Genomic DNA, 24,693 nt, shown 5'->3' on the forward strand with positions numbered 1-24,693 from the left:
TTTTCTTTTACATATGACTAAATTAAGTAGGTTATTGGTCTAACAATCAATTAAGTATATTATAGACAGTATAGCCTAAATATTGTTTCACTTTGTATAACTTTTTGCTCCCTCTTCTGGAAAAGACAAGTGTAGCACTGATTGGTTTCTTTAAAACATTAGTATTCTTTCTACATTTTACTGCATAAAAAGGGTATTTTTAACAAATGGTTTACATTCAGAGCAGGTTTTGATTTTCAGTGTTACATTTCAACTGTATTTTCTTTATTTCTCATTTAAACTGAGTAAGGCTATTCCTTACTTAGAGCCTTGACTACGGCAGATATTTTAATGTCAAGGAACCCCAAATTTAAATTTGGCCACAAAAAGATTTTATGCCAGGGGTGGCAGGGCCACCAAAACAGAAGAAATGTTCAGATTTATTCCAAATTGTTTTTTATTTTCAAAAATCACACCCGTGTGAAGTAGTTATTATGCAGAATAACTAATGAATGTGTTTCATGCATCATACTGAGTTTTGACGGGATCAGGCTTAATGCCTATATCTAAACACTGCAGTGTTTGCGGCAAGATCCGCCCTATACAGCACTATTTAATGTAATTTATTTGTGCGTGTTATAAGTCTTTCTTTCACTCATTTTATTATTATTTTCACAATCTGATACACATACGCCAGCTACTTTCTAATGTTTTGATAATACGTGCGACAGATGCATATGACGATATAGTTTCATGTGACGAGCTTAAACTATAAGAAGAAGATGATGCATGTTTATCATCGTTAAACAGTGTGTAGTTGGACTCTCTCTTTTTTATAACCTGCCTGGTATAAATCCTTTAGGGCGGCTATTGCCGCAACCGCTGCGGTGTTTAGATATAGGCCACATGGCATGCATAACATCCATCATGTGTTACCATGGTAACATGGGAGCTGACGGAGCTGACAGACTCCCAGCCATAGATATATGCTCCCAGCCTCCACGAGTTCTGTGATTGGTTGATTCCTCCGTCGCTCTTCTGATGACGTTCTTCCGCGTTCTGACGCTCCTCTGACTGATCCCCATTACAACAACACGTGTACAGTAACAGTTCTCTCTCTTCACTTTTGAACATATAATAAATTCTACGTTTTGGACGTTCCACCCGCCGAACAGCCACCATGGTGAAGCCACAGTTCAAGGGGAAAAGCACGATAAACAAATCAACGTCCAGCTCCAACCCCGGTAAGATAGAGACGATGCATGCGCCGTATGGTTTGTTTACAGCTAATGCTAACTGTCGCTAGCTATGAGAATGCTGTACTGTGATTACACCATGGGTGTATTCAAGTAAAGCTACACACAAAAACATAACGGCATCACAGAAAACGTCAAATAACTAACGCTACGGCTTGAATTTGACCTGTTTGGCTAAAACAACTTCAGCTGCAGAGTAGACAGACCAGAGGGAGTACTAAGTCGTACCATGATGGCCCCACACAGTATAATCTCGCGTTAGGTTAAACTAAAGCTAGAAATCTGGGATACATTCATTTGATGTCCTACCTCGTAATTTGGGATTCGAACCCGCTTCTCCCGCATGAGAGATCAAAGGTCTATGGCAAGAGTAGGTGTCCCCTACCAGATACCAGGGTCTAATATTAGAGTAGGTTGACCCCCTCCAACCATTGCAGATGTGTTGCACTGCTAGTTATGTGGTTGTCTTGTAAACATACTCTACCACAGAGCAATGGTTCATAAACTGGGGGTCCCCAAATTATTGTCTGGGTTCTCCAGATGATTAGCTTAATGTGCAACATTAATTGTTTTCTCACTCAACCGTAAACAAACCAACAAAGTGTATATACTAAACATCTGCCCATTTATAAAATTGCAATTTCATATTTATTTATTTCGTTTCATTTATGGTTTTACATGATTATATTCATTTGACTTTATACTTTTTTACATATCTAACTATAAATGCACCAAGTCTCTGTACGCCTGTAATCCACGTAACTCGAGAACCATTCGCGCCACCTACTTCGAAATCGACACACGCGATACACACCCCCATAGGGAGTGCAGTTCCCGGTGCCGAGTCGGTTGAACCCACAGTTGACAGAACCGCCACAAAAAGCCTCTGCCTGGGCCAGATATTTGGGCATGCCTAACAAATAACTCCATATATGGGCATACAAGGGGACACAGCTGACATCACAAGCCCTCTGCCCGGGCCAGACACCATATTTGGGCATGCCTTAATACGGGTTCGTCCCACCGACTTCTGACATCATTCTGACGTCTGCTCTGCATATACTCCATATTTGGGCATGCCTGACAAAGAACTCCATATATGGGCATAAAAGGGACACAGACCTTCTTGGTCTAGACCTTCACCTATCTTGGTGGGGCATGCATTTCCAAATTGCATCATTCCAAGTAGGCCATTACATTGCCCTACGGGCACCACTGTAGAGGCTCCAACACATAATATCTGGGTGGGGGCACCGCTGTAGAGGCCCCACAGGCACCGCTCTAGTTCCATAAAAGAAAAGAAAAGGAGCAGAAAGAAGATAAATCTTATAGATACCCACACGCCCCTATCTATCATTAAAAAATACTAATTAATGCACTGCTACCTGTAATTCTTACTTCACCATGATTACATCAAACAAAAAGGAGAGAGAAAACAAACAAAAAACATAAGAGCACAACTACAAGAGAACAAAACAAAGATGAGAAAAACAAAAGAAAAATTAAATTTAACCCTCTAATTCATAGTTTATATTTTTTCCCATTCTTTCTTAATCTGATTCACTGTTGTACAACTCTTCAACTCCTGGCTTTGAGAATTCCATAACTTTATACCTGTGACAGAAGTTCACATTTGTTTTAGTGTTTTTAATGATCTTCAAAACATTTTTAATACTAAATTATCAAATATTACATAAATAAGATGCAAATATGGAAAATAGTCAACCTACAAGCTCACAATGCCTCACAGTCTGAGGTGTTTGTAGATCGGCTATATTTACAATATTTGTCTGTGGAACCAAGTCAAACAAATGTAGTTTGAATGAAGTGGGTTGCAGCTGTCACTCACTGAGGATTTTACTCACTGTGTGCAGTTGTGCACCTTGAGTACAAGTAACAAGTCTCACTTCTTATTTACTCATGCCAGTTACACTGATGTTATGTTCATTCCTTAAAACCCCATAAAACTGAAAAATCCTGAGTCTTCATTACAGATAGAGTGCAATGGCCTTTTCGGTCAGTCTGCCGGTGAAAAATCGACACACGCGTTCCACACCCCCATAGGCGTGTACAGTTCCCAGTGCCGAGTCGGTTGGACCCACGGTTGACAGAACCGTGGGACTCGACACGTCATACGCAGCACGTTTTCGTTCAAAGGAAAAGGAAGTCATTAACATTAGATTTGTATGAACTTTTGATATAAAAAAAACACAAATGGAAATGTTCCTATTGTTTTGGCATCTATTGTTGGGTATGCCAAAATTATGACCACGGATATGCTCTAAATGTGTGAAAAACGTCATTTTCATTTCACTGTCTTTAAAGAATGTGTTACTGTTTCGTTACATTTGTACCATTTCTGAGTTACAAATGCATAGACTGGGGATTTTTATACTGTGTACATTGAGTCTACTCTACACATGGCACACAATATATATATTTTTTATGACATTTTTTACACATTTGTCTCTCACAGATCGAGTCAAGGGGGAAAATGGAAGCCACATGAGGGACCGCTCAACCATCAAGCGTCTGAATATGTACAGACAGAAACAGAGATGGTAAGTTACACTGTCAGAGCTGCTATGTGGACTTTACATCTGCCTCTCAAAGGACCACCATAACCACAAGAGTGTACAGGTCCATTTGGTTCCATTTGTAGTAGTAGTTACAGACAGTCAATCTGGAACCTCCTCAAGTAACCCAGAGGGTCCCTGGACCTAACTGTGAGAACTTCAGAAGCACTAAAATAATATGTATGCAATACCGTATTTGTGTTTTTATTTTAAAAATATATATCATGAAGGCCAAAATGATATGCATTAAAATATAGGAATCATTAAAGGAAATATAGGAATCGTTTCAATCCTGATTCCTGATGAAAGTAATGCCTTGTGTAAGGCTGGCTGCAACTATCGATTATTTGCTATATCAACGAATCAACATTACATAATTCCAATAGTTGTTTTATAATCGAGTTGACTAAATTGATTAGTCTGTGCTCTATTTAATACTTCATACAGAGGTTGTGTAACTCTCTCTAGCTCACATACAACAATGCGTCACATTGCTTGTAGATCTTCTGTTTCGAGTATTTTTGTATTTTCTAATAATTTAATAAATTGGTTCATTCTATTACCTGTTGCACCCCTAGTTTAATGTGTGGTGGTTTCTCTACATGGTGTGATTGTGATTATATTCTGTTCAGGTGTCCTTGACATTACATGAATTGTAATTATAATTTTTTTGGTAAAAATAATCATCCATTATCTATAAGTAAGTTCATGTTTACTGCTATTGGTCTATTGCATGTTCCAAACTACTTGCACAAACATGTCATGCTATGAATTATTATTATGCACAGGTAGTATGTACTTTTTAGATGTTGACCAGTGAAAGCTCCGAATCTCCATACAGTGAACCTTTTAGGAATTAAGGAACCATGTATTTTTGTATTTTTTTTAAATGGCTTTAGAATGTCAATGGTCTTACTTGAACCACTTAAACCCTAGTACATACTTCATTGTCTCCTATGTTTTCCCCCTGTCCATGATCCATCCGGCTGTCTCTGAACAGCTAATCTCCAGCACCGTTAGCCCGATCGACGTCAAACTATGCACGCACACTCCCTGGATGCCAGAGCAGAACCTCTGCCCCAAAAATGTCAGACCTGCCTGCCCTTTTCTAGGGTTACCAGGAGCAGGAGGACGATTTTTGAAAACCTTTTTTTTCGTCCATTTTGTCCAAACATCACGCAAATCTCTACACATCTCTATAGTCATGTTTGTCCGATTCTTTATAGTCCATCCTGATTGGCATCAAAAGTTTGCAACAGTGTCGTTTTGAGCTAATTGCGTCAAATCATGTCTGTGCAATAACCTAATAATAACACCACTTTTACACATTCCACTCACCTCTACAATGACTGAATTCCGAACATTGACCACCAAATTTTGGTGGTCCAATGCGGAAGTGCAACCTACTCACCAATCGCTCAATGTTAAAGCCCAGCTGCACGGGGTTTCCCGGTCGTGAATCCATGGGTTCGCCTGTAGTCCCTCCTCTTACCACTAAGGCCCAGTGCTTCAATGTTGGAGTGCCTCACTGGCCCCTTGGAAAAAGCTGCATGCACCGCGGTGGAAACAATTTTTCCTTCATATGCCCAAAACCGCAGGTTGGAAGTAGTTAACCCAAGAGTTGTGAGGCTTTCCTCTAATAACTGCATACTGCTATTATGATCCACTCAACAGCAACAACAGAGGAAAAGTCATCAGGCCTTTATCGTTCCAGTCCACTGTGGCTCCAGGGACACAGGCCAGAGTTGAGCCAAACATCAAATGGTTTGGTGAGTACTTAAGATAAAAAATGTAAATGTAATGACCCTTATTTATTGCCCCACTGATGTTGCCGGATAAAAACGTCCTTGGACCTTCTTTGAAAATGCACGCCAAAGAAGAGTTTTATCCCCAAATGTCTGTGCGGTAATAAATAAGAATCATTACCTGTCTGTAAAATTTTCTTATCCGTGGTATTTCTGAGCATTCAGCAACAGTTACGTTTTACTTTTCATACTAGAAACATTGAGCTTTTTCATTGAGGAGTACACTTCCCAGCTACAGTACTTATCGTTAATTTGTCTGCTAGAGTTTAATAATGATGATCATAATTGTGTTCCCGTTTAGTTGTTGGGGTATTTACGAAGTGCATTTGCACATATCCGGAATTAGTTTTCTGCATTTATCCATCTTAATTATTAGGAGCAGTGTGTACTATTAAAACAATTTGGATGCCGGGGAATTTTTCAGAATAAAGGTGCTTTTACTCGAAAAACCCTCGCCTTTCATTTCCCCCCAAAACCGGAGGTGAAATCTTCCTTTACTACATCGCCGTCCTAAAACTGATCTCTCTTTATATTAGAAGCGTTAATATTTTAAAGGAGATGCATGGTGAAGTCAGAAATTAGGACAGATCAGAGTTTTGATCAATCTGCACTAGTAATGGGAGTTTAATCAGTATCGGCCGATATTGGCCTTAAACCAATTAATCTGTAATAGGTTAAATAATATATCGGATTTAGCAGTTATTTAGTTTTATTATATTTATGTTGAAAAATAAATGGCCAAAATAATTATATTTTTTGAATCCATATCGGCATCGGCTATCGGCCATAATAGCAATTAATTATATTGGATATCCATATTGGCCAAATTGTCTTATCGGTACATCCCTAATCTGCACAGAGACAGGGTAGATTGCAAGAAGATTGTCGGCCCGTAAACCAGGAAGTGAATGGCTGCGTGTGCAGAAAAAGAGCTCCGGGAGCGCTGAGCAAGGCGTTGCCTAGCAGCGGCCAATGTCGCAAAAAATAGAATTTAGCGATCCTGTTTTCTGTCGATATAAAAGACCTTTAAGAAGTGTCCACACGTTCAGGCACCTGTTTTGACCAGCACCTGTAGAATTTCTGGAGATGTGCGTGCTTCCTGCCGTATCCACACGTTCAGGCACCCCACGGTTTTAATTTGTTCCCGGGGTATGGTTGGGGATTCCGTACACTACCGGAGGTAGGATCGAACCGGGGAGCTTCCAATTCCCTAACAGCTGTACGTCCATAGCCATATGCTGCCATAAATCACTGCGTTAACCCATTTTGACCTGAGATCAGATTCTAAAAATGTCTTCTACATCCTGACAGTTTTCTGAAAAAGCTATGTTTCTATGTCAGTCGTTCTTTGATTTTTCAAAAATAGCAGACTCGTAAGAAAGCTCGTAGATCTGCTATTTTCCAATAGCTAAAGCATAACATAATGCAATCACCAAAAGGGGTTCCCGCCCAAAATGGGTTTTAATTAACATTTGTTAGTTTCTTGTGTTCATGATCACAACTTTTATACTTGATTGACTTCTGCCTACTTCCAAGTCTGACTGTCTGCCTAGTTATGCCCAAACATAACTAGCTTTCACTTTTCACTTGAATCCCCCCCTTCTTCAGCAAACACCCGGGTGATCAAGCAGTCATCCCTACAGAAGTTCCAGGACGAGATGGGTGCAGTGAAGAAAGATCCATATCGGGTTGTGATGAAACAGAGCAAACTCCCTATGTCCCTGCTACACGACAAGCCGAAAGCCCATGTGAGTACCAACATTTCAACCGTATAACATAACATTTCCACATTTTTAAATTCACAATGTGATGCATTGTGAAGTTGTAGATCAGCTTGTTTCGCCATTTGTCATACAACACATATAGGGTTTATGTGGTTAAAGGCAGAGTGATTCCTACGTTTCTGTCATCAACTTGTCTTGTCTGTCTGTCTGGCTCTCTACCTCTTTCTAGTGCTCTAGAAAGTTGTGATCGGTTATTCAAGGCTTTTTGTGAGGATTTTATGAGGATATTGTAGACTCATAACACAGCTATTGCCTCTTGCTTGGCTAATATCTGGTGTTATAGATGAGAAGCATGGCAGGGTTCTCCACAGTAGCCTGTTGCTTGGGGTTTTATGAGGTGAGATCCGCGGGGAGCAGAAGGGAAGCTTCGGTCTAAAGAGAGAGACACAGACACCACCTTCCAGTGTTGGGCTTTATTTGTCTCATTGTGATTCTGATCCAGCTGTGAATCTGACTTTACAGGTACTAGCTCTCACATCTCTAGCTTTGAAGTTTGAACCCTTTCCGTCCACATAATATAAATGGATTCCAAACAACACTTCTGTCCAGTTCTTCTCATTCTCTCCCAACATGTTGTTGACTCCATTTCAGTGTGCTTTTTTTATGTATAAATGGTTCCATATGTGTTCAAAACCTTTTCAAAGAGCTCATTGCTCAATGCTGCTCCAAATATGTTAGGCTCTTCCACCCCCCTCCCCCCGGTCTCCCCTCACCTTGTTTATAACTACCCAGGTAACAAGCATGCACATCAAACTGGTCATTAGTTGTTCAAATCAATTTCATTTATTTTCGGAGCATTGCTCAAATGGTGTTCTTTTCTTGACATTTTTATGGGTACTTGCAGCTGTGTTTTTCCTCAGAGTTGAAGGCTACTCAGGCTGCAAATCAAATCGTTTAGGGCAAGGCTATTTTCTCCTCTTCTCCCAACATTGGTCAATTGTTATATTTGCTCGTTTTGATAAAGAATATTAAGTCATTAAAATGCATAATTCTCTTGAAGTCTTACCGTGACTCATTGTTTGGGCTATATGTCAAGCAGTGGAATGTACAAAGGAACAAAACCTGAGTCCGTGGTAAGGAAAGGGGACACGGACACATGGTTTCAAAGAAACGGGGAGCCCTGGAGAACATCTTGGCACATGTTCAAGGCAACGCGTTCAAGTCTTAAACATCATTGTTTCTGACAAGATCTGTAAACTTCATTTTTCCCCCCTTGGCAATGTTGCAATAGAAGTATGGCTTCATCCTGTGTTTAAAGGTAATTGGAACTCCTAATCAGAATTGGCTTAGGCAGGTCTGTTTTATTGGCTGATTCTTTGCATATTTGAGGGGTTCTGTTTGCCGTGTGTGTTTGTTTAGTGACTGTATTGGTGGAACCCCTGGAAGAATGCCGTCAACTTGAAAGCATCAAATATCTTTTCAGCTTTCCCTCAATATGCTCAGAGCCAAAGATTATTGTGTGTTTAATAGAGCTGCACAATATTAATCAAATTAAATTAAATTCATAGGCTGTGATTCAGCTACATTAGCTTCATTTGGGCTACATGAAATAGCAGCGCAACGGCAACAACAAAATTTGGCGCACTTACCGCACTAGGCTCCTTAAGTCAATGTAAATCTAAATGTGAGAAAACATTTAAAAAATGAGTTGACCTTTCATGATTTTCCCCCCTTTATTATTTTTCAGTATTGGCAGTTAAGTTGAATTACAGCAGTCATAAGTCTATATACGTCTAACAAAGACTTAAAGTAAATATACAATGGTACATTACAATGCAGGGGCTTTTTTACTTTTAGAGTTGCCAATTATTTTTTATCGTCAATTACGTTGTTATACCAATTAATTCCTCCCACCGCTTGCCTGCCTATCTTCCCTCCCCTGAACATGGGCCAATTGGGTTCGTATTGATACTCAGCCAAGATAGATGCACCACATTGGATTCAAACCATTAGACTCTACTTTACCCCTGTGCCATCTGAGCACCTTATTTGTTGCAGACTGAGAGAAGTGTCCTGTCGTTTGACCCTGTTGGTTCCGCTGCTCTAGCTCCAAGTCCCAGTTTTTCTTACCCAAGCAGTTCATTTCGTACAAACGTTTGGTAACAAAGACAGTTTGTTTACCCGCATCTGCTCTGAACCGGTACGAAATTCTCAATCATATCCACTCCAGCACAGTTGACAATACAAAATTGATCTTTGAAAACTGTAAATAATAGAACAGTCATTAGACGTTTCATGGGATACTATAGCCATAATACAGAGCTCTGTGTACATATGCGTTCCGTCATACAAGTCACATTGAGTTCACCCAGAAGTCAGCCAGAGTTCAGGAATCAGGCAGGCCTATATTCAAAGTAAACGCTTCCATCCTAGCCGTTAGTCTTATGTCGCATTCACACCTGTACTTCGGTAGACTCGGTGCGATTGGAGGGTGAAGTTGCAACATTATTGCATTTTTAATTTGCTGTGTTTGCGTTCACACTGCGCTGTGTCAACCGTTGCAGCAAACAACAACACAATAGTGTTAAATTATACTTAACTTCGAGTAATAGTTAGGATGTCGTGTGTGTGTGTGTGTGTGTGTGTGTGTGTGTGTGTGTGTGTGACGTCGCACTGTTCTTTTGGGCACATAGAGTCACAGCGGAGACAGCAGTGCAAAATGAATCGGAGGTTTGCAATGCAGCATGTACTCCCATTGATGATCCGACCATCATATTAAATTATTATGCATATGCCATGTTGGTTACAGTTGCATAGATCATGCTGAGCTAAACATGCTTGTTTAATTTTGAAGTATTTATATTTAAACGAGATGCAGGAAGTCCCAGAAACTCCCCCACACACAGTGCTTCATGTTTACTTACAGACAGACAGACATCCACCACATTGTTTGGTTAATTTCCTTTATTTGATGTGGATTGCATTCACACCTGAATCGAAATCAGGTGCGCTTTGAAGCGAAGCGAAACCCCCGTTTTGGGGGTGAACTAGAATGCATTAGTTTGAATGCAACTGCCAAACGAAGTGCACTTTCCAACAATACGCAGCAGGATTAGTTTTAATCGCAGTAGAACATCCTGGTGTGAATGCGACCCTAGATAGTTCTAGGGGATTCACATTATGGTCCCGGGTACGCACTCGGGACCAGTAGTAGTGCGAATGATGCCTATCGTTTCCGGGAGCGGATTGCCCGACTGTACCTGGGACCACAATTAACCCATTCTGACCTGAGATCAGATTCATACGAGGTTTCCACAGGACACACACTGGTCTGATTAACCCATTCTGACCTGAGATCAGATTCTAAAAATGTCAGTCGTTCTTCGATTTTTCAAAAATAGCAGACCTACAAGCTCGTATCGCGCCACTCGGTGGCGCGATATGAGCTTGTAGATCTGCTATTTTTCAATAGCTAAAGCATAACATGATGCCAACACCAAAATGGGTGCCCGGTCAGAATGGGTTAATTAAGTCTCGTATACGGATCGCTGCAATGTGAAAGCCATCCGTACTAAAGGAGGAAGTGAACTATAATCATAATTTATATATTTTTTATAATGACACATTATTTTACCTGGGTTGTACTTCTGGTAGTTCTACTTGAATGTTGACAAAGAATGATTGATAATCTGCTGTGTTTGAGTAGCACGAGCCGTGAAAGAAAAACAACAAAAAAAACACATGCGCTCCAGCTAGGACAAACATACCAAGGGTTAGGTGGTGACATCACTGTTAACATACCAAGGATACGTATGTGACGTCACCGTCATACTAGCCTCGGAAACCATAGGAGAAAAGAAAAGTCTGGGAGCGAGTCCACTTCAATTCGGCAAACGTCGATCACTCTCTGCTGATTTCTGATCGTCTGCACCGTTGTTAAATTTACGCACACACACACACTCCCGTACACACACACACACACTCCTCTCTCTGTCGCTCTAATGAATTAGTCTCATGTCGTGCAGCTGCGTCTAGATTCTCCGGGCTGATCCTGCCGGGAGCTGACCCCAGGCTACCGTCATACAGACGAGAGATAACGTTACATTGTGCTGTTTAAGACCATCAGCACACACTGCTTTAGTTGTGTATTGTTGCAATGTGGATCATGGCCAGCGGGGACCAGGCAACTGTATTCGGGAACGGTTCGAATCAAACAGACTCAGTCCGTCTCAGTGTGAATCCCCTATTAGTTCACCTGACTCTGAATTTGGGGAAATGACTTTAGACTAGCATTTTAAAATAAAACATTCAGATTAAGGCGAGGAAAAAGCCATATGGCTTCAAAAATATAACTTCTGACAAAGAGCCTCTCTCCTCTACCTACGTTATATAATACTCAAATCAGTGCTGGATGATATGTCGAAGAATCTTACCATGGTCATGATTTAGGTTAAATCATTAGTTCTTTCAATCTAAAAGACTGATTTGTCCATTCATTGCAGAACTCCAAGGTACACATTCTTGACACTGAGGGCTTTGAGACCACATTTGGGCCCAAAGCTCAGAGGAAAAGGCCTAACCTGATGGTGGAGGCCCTGAAGGACCTGGCTGAACGTGCAGATGCCTCAGCCGAGACCTACAGTGCTGACAAGGACAGAGACCTGGTCGTAGAGGATGATGGAGTCAGGTAAATGGAACAAAGCATGGTCGTAGAGGATGCGTTGACAAATGGCGGTAACAGCAGATCTGCAATTTCGTTTGTTTTGAAAGTTTAAAATGATTAAATGCATGGACTTTTTTGGCCATTTACAACATATGGAGTTATTTGTCATATCTGCCCTGTGCAATTTTAGTTTACAAAGCCTAAAAGGCAATATGCACAGGAAACTGTAACCGGCTTAAAGTTATCTGGACATTTCAAATCACTCCAATCAACTTGGTTATTTGGGTCAACATGTTAATATCATGGCCAAAAATAATTTTCCCATTTTGCAAAAACAGGGATGAAGTACGTGAGGAGATCTTCAAGAAGGGTCAGTCCAAAAGGATCTGGGGCGAGCTTTACAAGGTACAGCACTCCATCCATCTTCCTCTAACGGCACTCTCAACACTTGCTAGCTATTGTTCACTGATGGGGAATTCATCATTTAATGTCCAGCTATATCCCCCCTTTGTTTAAATTCCTTCAGGTGATTGACTCTTCAGATGTAGTCATCCAAGTCCTGGATGCCCGCGACCCCATGGGAACTCGCTCCAAGAGCATAGAGACCTATATGAAGAAGGAGAAACACTGGAAGCATCTCATCTTTGTTCTCAACAAGTGTGACCTCATCCCCACCTGGGTCACGGTAAGAGGCTTGGGACTGCACTACTTAGTATATGTATATGATCAGGGGTTCTCAACGTTTTGGGCTGGGAACCCCCGGAAATGCTTTGTCTCGACCTTCCTTCAGTGTGTGTGGTGCATGTGATGATGATGATGATGATTTTTCTGGTGTACTGCAAAGTGGGAAAAGGCTATGGTAAAAAATGGTAAATGGTGCATTTATATAGCGATTTATAAGGCGCTTTACGGAATAACGTGTTCCTTCCACGTGCTACGTCCAGCCGGGGAAATCCCCCCCTGTCAGGTGAAAAGAAGCAGCTTGGACTCCTCATGCATAGAGGGAAGCATGAGGTCAGTCTGCTTCCCCCCCCCCCCCCAGGTTGGCAGAGGGAGTGTAGCGCCCAGGATTACATTAGATCATTGACACTGGGTGAACAAATGGGTTGCAAAATTGTGGGATAACATTTTAAGTAAAAAAGAAATAAATTACTCATTGCGATATGTTTAAAAGTCAACATTTCTGTTATTGCATTACCATTATAATTTTGCTATAGACATTTCCCACAACCCAGTGGTGATTTCGGTCCTGATCTACAGTTTGTGCACCACTGGTCTAAGTTATCCTCTGACTTCTCCTTCTGTTTATCTTTGAACCAGAAACGCTGGGTAGCCATTCTGTCCCGTGAATATCCCACTCTTGCTTTCCATGCCAGCCTCACCAACTCCTTTGGCAAGGGCTCTCTCATCCAGCTCCTCCGGCAGTTTGGCAAGGTAAGTAGAGGCGTGACCTAGACTCAAAATTCCTCCGATTTGTTCTGGGGTCTAGACCATAAGCCGAACCAAAACATGGCTGCACTAGCACAGGTTTTAGCTTTGTACTCACACGCTGCCCCATCTGCTCATCCTGTGTGGGATACTCACATGTGCCTTAGAGCTGCTTTTTTGTCTTATTGGTTGCAGCTCAGTAGAAGACAGCACTTCACTGATGTCCCTGCCGATTTGTTGAATCATGCGTTGTAATTTACACATACTATTCAAAAACACGGTTTATGGATTTTCTCACAAAAGCAGAACCTGTGATTTAGAAAAAGAAAACATCAGTGTAACACACATAATACCAGTAGTTAACTTGGCAATATTGACTGCTGCACTTCCTAATAATATGACGCTACAATCCCACTACCAGAATCAGAGAGCCAACGTTGCTGTGTGCGTCAGCTCATCATGGGCTGACCAGCACTCCACCTGCCTTCAATTTTGCCACAGATTCATCACTTCTCTGTCTATGATCTAGGCTTATTATCTCACCATCAATGTTGCCACATATTGTACAGTTAATATAAAACGCATCATTCAGGCACATTTCAGCCACCTCTTTTGCCCATTAGGCCCACTCTACACAACGTCATCAAACACCTATGGTGATGTTACCTATGGTAACATCATCATCATTCTAGGTGTAACACTGCAAGAATCTTGTTATTTTTGACATGTTTGAATGATGATACTGTCTAAAGTAAACTATATTTAGCTTACACATTCAGGTTCTTTGGCCATCTCGCGCAAGACTAGGTGTTGGTGGTGCTTTGGAACAAGTGAAAGTTCAAAGAAAATGTGTAGGGTGGACATAGGGTGGCTATTGTTTTTCTTTCCTCATGAATGTTCAATTCCTTGGCCCCCATTCACAATATTATTCACAGAAATGTCAAGGCGATAACAAGACAAAGAAACCAGTGCCAAAACAGCCTTCTTAAGATTACCTTTTAGGACAAACAGGATGGATGAAAGATGTTTATATACCTATTGTTTGGACAGGGTTCTGATCTTCCTTGTGCTGTAGTTGACTCCAGTAGCCATTTTTCTCTCTTTGACACAAAAGTGGCTTTCATTTATAGATAATCATCCTTCTGGTATGTGTGCGTATATTTATCTTCTGGTAGTTCTAAGGGATGACACATTGACTTGTTTTATGACTAATGGCAACAGACGGACAACCATCTAAATTATTTCCCTGAATTGAAGACAGACTGTGTATGTTGCTTCAGGAAACGGCAGACTCTTGACATTGTTTTCTGCCCCCTTTCAGCTCCACTCAGACAAGAAACAGATCAGTGTGGGTTTCATTGGCTACCCCAACGTGGGAAAGAGCTCAGTCATCAACACGTTGCGCTCCAAGAAGGTCTGCAACGTGGCACCCATCGCCGGCCTGACCAAGGTATGAACATCAGTTCATATTGATAGACTGGGAGGCGTCATAATAAATGTAATTTGTTTTTAACAGTTTATTTTAGCTGTCAGCGCTCAAAGGGCTGGATTCCTTTTTAGAGTAAACGGAATGTGTACACTAAAATCTAAAGACTGAGTAAATGCTCATTGCTGCTGTACAGCACAAGTAGCCAAGTCACATCCTTAACTATGCGACAGATAGAAAGCCTGACTGCAGGCAGGGCCCAAAAAGAAAGAACAACAATCATCTTCATCCTTAATTTCCTCTCTCTAGAGCTATTTATCCTGTTTGGAATTAAACAGTGGCCTGGAAAGCCCAGTGTCCAAAGCAGGGTCGGGGTGTGGGGGGGATGGGGGGAGTGATGATATCTGATTTGTCTGTCCTTGCCAAAGTTGTGAACTTGGACAGCAAGGGAAAGGATTTTTTTCCCCTTTTGCATCTCTGACATATCGGATGGGCGCATGGCCAGCACGCGTTTATCGCCCACCTTGCGTCTCGCCAGGGAACGGCTTTCGTTGTCTAGCCAGGGCCAAACAAGGCTCCTCACTCCACCACACTACTTTGGCCCTCGTTTCTCCTATTGTTCTAACCCATTCTGACCTGAGACCAGATTCTAACGCACAGAAGAATGGTGGTTCTTTAACGCATTTTGACCTGAGATCACATTCTAAAAATGTCTTCTAAATCCTGACAGTTTTCAAAAATAGCAGACCTACAAGCTCGTAGCGCAACACTCGGTGGCGCGCTATGAGCTTGTAGATCTGCAATCTTTCAATAGTTAAAGCATAACGTAATGCTAACACCAAAACGGGTTCCCGCCCAAAATGGGCTAAATGGATATGTGTATGCTTGACGTTGAAAAGGCTTGTCACACGCTTAAACCAAACATGGAGGTGAGTAACAGCGTTTCAGGATGAGGAAAGAGTAGGCGGAGGGAGAGATACTGTGCTTACTGGTCTGAATCTGATTCAAAGCCGTCCTCTGTTTGGAGTGTTTCTTTTCTCTCTCTGCCCTCCCCATTGTTCTCACTGCCCTGGTCATCACTTTCGCCTTATCTCTTCATATCATTAATAACTAAACAGGCTTAGTTTTGTGTGACGTGCCAAGCTAAAATGATTTAGCTCTACAGATAAAATAATCTTTTTACCTTTTAGGTTTGGCAGTACATCACGTTGATGAGACGCATCTTCCTCATCGACTGCCCTGGTGTTGTCTACCCCTCTGAAGACAGCGAATCTGACATTGTCCTGAAAGGAGTTGTAAGTACTTGTTCCAAAATAGACCAGGATCTGTTGAGTATTTGAGTGTAAAGCTTGATGCATCACTAAAAAGCCTGTTAGTTAAAAGAGAACATTGAATGCCAGCTAAATACATACTTATGGTTTTAAGGTTCAAGTTGAGAAGATTAAGACTCCGGAGGATCACATTGGAGCGGTTTTGGAGCGGGCCAAACCAGAGTACATCCAAAAGACCTACCGCATACCCAGCTGGAGCTCAACTGAGGACTTCCTTGAGAAGCTCGCCCAACGCACAGGGAAACTTCTCAAGGTCTGCCCTTCATACATCTTTTTAGAATGCAATCTATATTTGAAAAATATATTTTCTTGAAAATTAAACATGATTTTTGTTTTTTACTATTCATGATTAGGGCCAACCCTTCAAAGCTGTGATTTATTTTTCTTCTTATGCTTACATTCCCTGTTGTATTTTGAAGCTTTTGATTGAAGAAGTAAACTTCAGCTCAGTGTGAACCACTCGATCCTAACCACAAGTTTAAAGTCTTGTACTGGAGCAATCAATTCCTGGTGTCTTGCAGGGCGGCGAGCCAGACCTTTCCACAGTCTCCAAAATGGTGTTGAATGATTGGCAGAGAGGACGTATCCCCTTCTTTGTGAAACCCCCAGGACCCGAGGGGGATCAAGAGGTGAGAGTTGAGAGAAATTGGATTTATGTTTGATGCCACAACATCAATTTATTTTTATTGCATATGCACATTGTAAACCCTTTGTAAACCCTTTTTTTTCTCCGATTGGTGTTTTCAGGGCAAGGGGCCACCAGCAGTTGAAGATGCATCAGTGGTAACTGATGGCGTGCAGGAACAGCAGGAGGAGCTGGCTAAGGATGCTGCCATTTGCGCAGAAGCGGAGAAACAGCAGCAGGACCTGCTGAGAAAGAAGGAAGAGGTCCAGAAGATATTGGCCGGCGTCCGACAGAACTTCGGCAAGATCAACGTCGCGCCCGAGTTCATCGAAGAGGACCTGGTTCCCGTGGAGATGCCTGACCTGGAGTTCTCTGACTACTCCGGCTCTGATGGGGAGGGGGAGGAGGAGGAGGGCGATGATGAGGACGATGATGGTCAGGAGGGTGGAGAGACAGTGAAGGCAGAAGTGGAGCCAGCCGATGGAGAGTTGGAGGCCTCCGAGACAACAACCACTCCAACAGCCAGCAAGGAAAAAAAGAGTTCACGCGAGGTGATCCGTGAACTAGATGCGAAGATCTCAAAGTACAAGCAGTTCCTGGACCGGGCCAAGTCCAAGCGCTTCTCTGCAATCCGGTTTGTGTTCTTTGTTTGATTTGTGTTTTGCCCTTCATCATTTTCATTCGGAAGAGCCCAGCATGAGGCTGTCAAGCAAAGAGATGCCTTGCATTTTGAGGTGATCCATGCTAGCCATTCACTAAGCCTCGAGCATTGGCAGCCACTGATTTCATGGCTGATCAATGATGTTTTCCACAGCGTGTGCGTCTTACTGCGTTCTGCACTGCATGTCTCTTCTTACTGAACTTGAACTCATCTGCTGGCTAATGTCGTCCAGAGTTGGAGTCATTTTATGGCCAATTTAATTATGCCATGATTTCAAACACCAGGAGGTTAATTGTTTGCATATATGAAAGCTAATTGCTGTGTAGTAATTGGCTAAAGTGTGACACTTTGCTTTCTGTCCGGACAGGATACCCAAGGCACTCTCTGACAAAGCATTCACAGATCTGAAAAGAAAACAGGAAGCAGCAGTGACTAAGCAAGCACAAGTGAAAGGTAATAGGACAATGACAAAGTAAAAAGTCATTGTATACCTAATACCTACATATATGTAATTTAGATAGCATATTATGTAGACATAGCATTCTATAGTGTTTACTTATAGTCTCATTGTACAGATATTCTACAGTTAGACAGATGTTAGGTTCTTAGTTTACTTATGATCCTAGTTGACCAGTTCTATGTATTGGTGTATATTACTTTGTGTTGTTCTTGCTTACTGTAAATCGTTAAGAGCATCTGCTAAATGCCTAAATTGTTATACATAGTCACATGTGTAACGCCCACACTATTCCTACTGACATCATTAAGCTCTTTTCCGATTGATGGCACTTTGCAAGCTAGCAAATTTGTTTTCAGTCAGACATTGATATTGGGATTCAAATGAAGCACCGACCTGATGTAAGGAATCACTCACATTAATATTTGTTTGAATTCAGCTACAAACCAGCAGAACAAGAAGAGGACAGCCGAGGAGCCCACCCAGTCTTCCAGACTGACGTCCAAGCAGGTATGCAGTGTTCCTGCCTGACGTCAAACTGGCAAATCTATCTGGGTCAACACCTCTAGTTACTTTAACAGGAATGAAGGAGAAAAGCCCTGGTCTTCCTCAGTACCAGATCTCACCCATTTGTCTTATTTCTTCTTTCCCATTCTGTCTCTTTATATGTTTCTTTCTGTACTGCAGCGGAGAGCAATGGATCGTGCTACGAAGGTGAAGAAAGTTGGATCACGCTATTATGAAACGCACAATATCAAAAACAAGAACAAGAACAAAAAGACCCCAGTGCCTGCCACAGAAGACAGGAAAGCCAAGAGAACAAAGCGCTAGACTGGAACCAAAGTGCTTTGCGGGACATTAATAAAAAGCTTGTTCAAAAGCTTGTGGTTGGAAAGGCCTGATAGAAACTGATGGTATGGGGGTAAAGCTATGTATGCTTTGAATCACCTGTGCATGTGATGCCTTATCTTAGCCTTTAGGTGTCCCCCAGGGGACTGCCTGAGATGGCTGCCATCTACATCTGTCAATCTATCAATATATCCAATTTAATGTTCTCAAGTTTGAGATAATATAAAGTTGTTATAACTGTATGTCATACAGTTGAAGACATTAAATGTTAATCGTTAACTAATGCATTGTATGGATTTATTTATTTTACAAATGAAAATATGATTCAGACTTAGTACACAATAATGCCACAGACTATTATCCACGAGAAGATTCAAGCAGTGAGAGTGAGAGACTTTGCAGCTAATCTTTCATACTTGGATGATCAACTTCATATTTCTTGTGCATGCTGCCAACAGGCTAATATAAGGACCTCAATTCCTCAAATCTGAATGATAACTTGTGAATATAAATGGCAGAGCATTTGTCTCTCCAGACTTGAATATGCATTAAATGCATCCCGTATGGACCGTAATAACTAGCCAGCCGGGTGCCTGTCCCTATGACTTATGTGATGTAGGCATACTAGCCAATCACTGACATGCATACACGCCAGCACAAATCCACAAATAAATTCAACATGACAATATTCTGCAGAACCTTGATGTCTGTGCACATTCGCAGTGCTAGCTGTCCATTTTTTATATGGGTCTCTTTTTCTCTCCATTGCATGCAGTGCCACATACACACAGGTCTGAGGTCTCTTTCATGAGATTGAGACTAATATACTATGCCAGTATATTATATGGTCTGCCACTATCATCACTACATGCTATTACTTCTCAGTTTCAAGACTTAATGTCTACAGAACGTTGTGTAGCTGTAATGTCAATGCAAATAATTATCCTGTGAAGGACTTCAAAGCGACTGTGGTGCCAGCAAAAACCTGACTCATTTAAATTGCAACCTTTGATTTGACTGGTGATAAACATAATTGACAGAAGGAATTGACAATCAAAGTTTGCACATTACAGATCAATTAGAATGACATAAATCTGACGGAGAGATGGAGAGAGGTAGTCATTTCACTGCATACATTGCTATTATTGGGGGATGCCTCCTGGTGGTGATCTGCCTATTTGTCAGATAATTTATTGGCTGTTGAGTTTACTTCTTTGGGGCAATTATCCCCTCCAGTTGGGCCTGAAAGGAAAGGATACCGATTAGCTTTAATCATTACTTCAGTAGGAAGAGATAAATTGATTGATTGATAGATTGCTAAATAATTTAATAATAAAATAATATAATAAACAATATCTTCAGTGACAGTGAATAGAATACCATATCTAATGTTAATGTCTGACTGAGACAGGCAAACAAATAAACAGAAGGATGAGGTGCTGCAGACCTTGGTAAAGAGGTCTATAAGTGAAGAAAAGGCTACACTCATATAGCCACGATGCAGGATAATAATGCATTGTATACCAAAGGACTTCATCGGGGAAGACCTTTCAGCCTTGTCCTGCCTTTACTTTTAATGTCAGAGAGACAAGCATTTCTTCTTAGGTGCACAATTCAAATGGAAGTATCTACTCTTGAAAGTTAATGGTGTGTGATTCACTTGATGTCATTTCACCTTAAGCTGCTGGTTGGTTCTCTTCAGGAACTGTATCTCTTCTGTGTGCTTATTCTCTTCCACCTGTCGCCTCTCCATCTCCCGTTTCTCAATAGCTTCACATTTGGCTCGCTGCTCATTCACCTGCCTCTCGATGTCTCGCTTCTGATCCTCCAGTTCAGAGATCTGGCCAATGAGAGAACACTTCATTATGGAGCAGTTTCTAACCTGACACAATTAATTGATAGACGCTGATTGCCAAAATTCCAGCAGCTGTTTAGATGCATGCTGCCATCTGTTGGAGAGTCAGCTGAAGTACACCTTGTGTGGGTGGGTGTCAAACTTGATTTATTTCTAGGGACTGTAGAACCAATGTAATAATCTTGGCATGAGCTGCTGCATTGCCACAGTTGGTGGTAACTTGTCTTGCCCATGAGCAATTTGCCAGTCATTTTTCCAAATAAAATAAAGCTATTCTTATCCACTTATAGGTGTGGCAAAACAAATCATGAAAATCTGTCAAACTAGAGCGTAAATTATGACTTACCCTCTTCTCCATATCAGACTTGCCATGGTCAGCCTGAAGGGCTTTCCTTATGCCAAAGGCCACACTGCTCTCATACAGTGTCTGATAGGCAGCTGTGGTCATACAGATCTCATCTCTCACCCGTAACAGCAACAGACCCCTCTCAGTGCAATTGATAGTCACCTGTCTGATAAGTTCATCTGAAATGATAAGGCCGAGTATGGAGGGAAGGGTTACATAGAAGCTGACCACAGAAACTGAGTAGATATTAATTTACAGCCTAATTGAAATGCTACACTGGCAACTCACTAGAACCAAAACATTGGCGAGAGATCTGATTAGAAAATAAAGTAAAGGTTACATACAAATCCTTACATATCGGCACTGTCGGGCAGAAACCATCTCCATTTTTTAACTTTTTCATTTTATTTCATCTCTACACTAATGGTAAAAACTCCACCTAACTCCACTTGAGCTGTATATATAGTATGTTATGATAATATAAGGTCACATTCAAGTATAGTATAGTATTGTGTTCTAAAAACATTTCTCCATTTCCTGAAAAGTTAATACTTTGGACATAGCTGGTTTCTGCCTGACAGCAGAGTATCTCTGCATGCAGCATTCTGTGCAGTGGTAAATTGTAGGCAATTTTACTTGAGTATCTCCATTATTGATTTTTAATACTTCTTACACTAGTAGTATCACTACATCGCAGAGGCAGATATTGATGTTTCTTTCCTCCACTACAGTTAGTTGACAACTTTAGTTGCAAGTTACTTTGTAGATATAGATGAATAATTACAAACATAAATTAACTGATATGTTATTATGTATTTTAGGTTAAAGTAATTACAATCAGCCGCACCAGCTAAATACCAGCACAGCACATAGTGTTGAATAACTCATTTATATTCCGATTATATGAAATATTCTGCATGAGTACTTTCACGTTTGGCAGTTTAAGTATATTTTAATGCCAATACTTTTGTACTTATTGTATCACAATCAACGGCCAATGAAGGGCCTCAAACGGTTCCGTTTCCCAGAAGAGCCCTTGAGAACCAAGGGCCCTTGGGCCATGGCCCCATGCAATGACTAATTTGGCCCTGCATCTACGATGATCCTTTTGACATTAGTTAGCGAGGCCGAGGCCAAATTGAGTCTGGTCTGTATGTCTTTTCGACGACTACTCCCTCAGATGAAAATTAAGTAGCCAAGCATTTGATCTGAGGTTTAGGCCATTCCTAACCAATTGAAATATGCGTGCCTGCCAACATGCACGCGCACATGTTGGCACAATAGACCAGCTGGTTCTCAAAGTAGGGTCCATGGGGTAGTTACTAGTTAATATAGCATCATAATCAGTGTAACCACTTTGAGCAAGGTCAGAACGCATGAGCCTGTAGAATAGATCTTATATTTAATTTTTATTGTGAAAATATGTGGATATCTTTGAAACATTTTAACAACACAAATATTGTATGGTGGACCACTGGACCATGAAATACATCATATTTATTTAACGTGAAAAGGTTTTGAGAACCACTGCTATATGCAGGACTGAATGCAGTCAACCGAAGGTTGTAACCCCAGCGACCTCAATCATGGAGAACATGTGTTTCCTATATCCTGCTCACCAAAACACTGGGAGTAGAGCTCCCTGCGGACGGGGCAGATGCCTGTCTCTCTGGCTTGTCTTTGCTGTAGCTTCAGGTCCAGCTGCTCTTGCAGGTGCATCACATCCATCCGGGTACAAGGAGAGCTGGATACCTGCTGTATCCACAGCTGGTTGGCCTCCATCCATTCCCTGCAACACATTTGGTTGTGTTCAATAAAACTGGCTACAATACCGTTGTATCAAAGTATACGCATATTTTTGCCGACCAATATCTTTTGAATATCTTTGCCTTTTCAGTGCAGCTCCAACACTGGAAAAAGCTGGAAGCATTGGCATTGGCAATGTGGCAATGTGGTTCAGTTGGTGTGAAGAATAGTGGAGAACCTTAAAAACTATTTATACTTCGTTGTATAGGGTGAGCTTGTAGATATTTTTGGGCCTGTTGAAAACAGATTAACAACGTACTCCAATACTGAAGTTTATACTGAACCTTGGTGGAAGGATGACATTAAGGATTTCTTCGGTTTTCTGTTTGTTGGCGTCGGCAGAGGCTGACTTTGGTTTGGGTGGTGGTGGAACAGGGCCGGTAAAGGCAGGTGGCTGAGGGCTCACTTTCAAAGGGCGTGCCTGTAACAATTGAATTAATTCATTCCATTTTTATTTAATCTCGAATAATCTATTGAGGGCAAGCCCTCCTTTGCATGTAGAAGCCTACATTTCACAATCAGAAAACACAAAAAGAACAGAATAAACCGTTAAAAACAAATGAAACGTAAATCAACAACAAATCCAGCTAAAACCACCACAGTCGGGTAATGATTTTCTAGCATCATCCTGAAGCGTCCAGGAAGGACAAGAGAATTCAATTTTAAGTCATGCACTAACTAAAAGCAGTCTTAACAAAAATCTGTCCTGAGGCTGCATGGCGAACTGGCCAGTCACTGAAACGAGTTAAAAGTGGGCCAGAGTTCCAATGCAACATAAAAGTATTATGATTGGTAACTTTCCGACTAGAGCTTTATAGTGATTTATGATTCTGATTGCTTTTCTCAGAACGAGACCATCTAACGTTCTAACCTAATAAAATAATACAGTTATCTAAGAGCCTCAGTGGGGAGCAGCAGTGTGTCTATAAATTACACTATAATCCAGATCCAGAATCGGTAGGAAAGATGATTCAATCAACAATCCTCTACAATAATAAAGGAAAACTGGCTTTATTTAAAGATCTTCTTAATGACTTAATGAACTGAATACACACACACAGGACCACAATGGAAACAAGCCTCTATGGGCTGTTTGTGTTGCCAACATGCAACAATCATTGTAAACCATACTTTGGTACAATCTGCAAACTGTTAATTGCAATTGCATTTACTATGAAAACGTGCACTTCCTGTTGGTTCGTCACGCCCCCATATATGGTCATGCCTCGTGTCATCATCAGGGATCTCCATAAATGGGCATATATGTAGTAATCTACAGGACCCAAGCAAGACACAAGATCCAAGATCAAGAACAACTCAACACATAAGAACCAAGGTGTGTGGCTACTGGCTTTACAACCCAGATACCTTGCATAGCTTTACCAAGACCACCATTTCAATTAGCTCTGTTAAACATCCCGGTTTAAGTTCGAATCAGACACCACTGCAGTGGGTCCTAGCCTAAACAACCAGCATTAGGTGGTAACCTCACCACCGAAAATCCAGACTATGAATAAGCCTTTACTGGTAAAGTATTCAATCAATCAATCAATCAATCAATCAATCAATCAATACATGTCCCAGCAAGTTTCCTGATGTGATAAATGTACATCTTTAATTGAGCCAGATGCCAAGATATTTTATTCTCTTACCATTTCAATATTTTTACTCTTTGACAGTAGAGATGTAGGCCATAGTCAATGCTCTACGATGGCACTGAGGACTTACCTTATTTGGGGACTTTTTATCTGTATTTCTGCTCACCAAAACGGCATTGTCATATTTCAGTAAAGACTCAATCATTGTGTTGCCTTGAAAATACTATAGCCTAATTGCCTATATACCCAAATACCTTCCGCTTACTAACTCAACTCACTGAAGTTCGTGTTTACTAAATAAAGTTTGG

The 24,693-nt window shown here is 41.2% G+C and overlaps 2 protein-coding genes across 2 annotated transcripts; one reads left to right on the top strand and one right to left on the bottom strand.

Moving 5' to 3' along the window:
* The first annotated feature begins 1,047 nt into the window (after positions 1–1,047).
* Positions 1,048–19,063, top strand: gnl2 (G protein nucleolar 2). Its single transcript, XM_080768917.1, has 16 exons — positions 1,048–1,223; positions 3,712–3,796; positions 5,486–5,580; positions 7,225–7,364; positions 11,843–12,027; positions 12,342–12,408; positions 12,530–12,688; positions 13,324–13,437; positions 14,753–14,881; positions 16,048–16,152; positions 16,283–16,441; positions 16,710–16,817; positions 16,936–17,447; positions 17,842–17,927; positions 18,371–18,441; positions 18,619–19,063. The coding sequence occupies exons 1-16, from the start codon at positions 1,160–1,162 to the stop codon at positions 18,760–18,762; spliced, it is 2,223 nt and encodes a 740-aa protein (XP_080625043.1). The 5' UTR covers positions 1,048–1,159; the 3' UTR covers positions 18,763–19,063.
* Positions 19,064–19,986: 923 nt separating this feature from the next.
* dnali1 (dynein, axonemal, light intermediate chain 1) lies at positions 19,987–24,590 on the bottom strand (the record flags this gene model as incomplete). The annotated part of the gene is made up of 6 exons (XM_080769269.1): positions 19,987–20,022; positions 20,456–20,620; positions 20,982–21,160; positions 22,601–22,770; positions 23,072–23,208; positions 24,516–24,590. The coding sequence occupies 6 exons, from the start codon at positions 24,588–24,590 to the stop codon at positions 19,987–19,989; spliced, it is 762 nt and encodes a 253-aa protein (XP_080625395.1).
* Between the last annotated feature and the right edge of the window lie 103 nt (positions 24,591–24,693).

Source organism: Protomyctophum bolini (assembly GCF_963924005.1).
Source record: "Protomyctophum bolini genome assembly, chromosome: 7".
Classification (NCBI taxonomy): Eukaryota; Metazoa; Chordata; class Actinopteri; order Myctophiformes; family Myctophidae; genus Protomyctophum; species Protomyctophum bolini.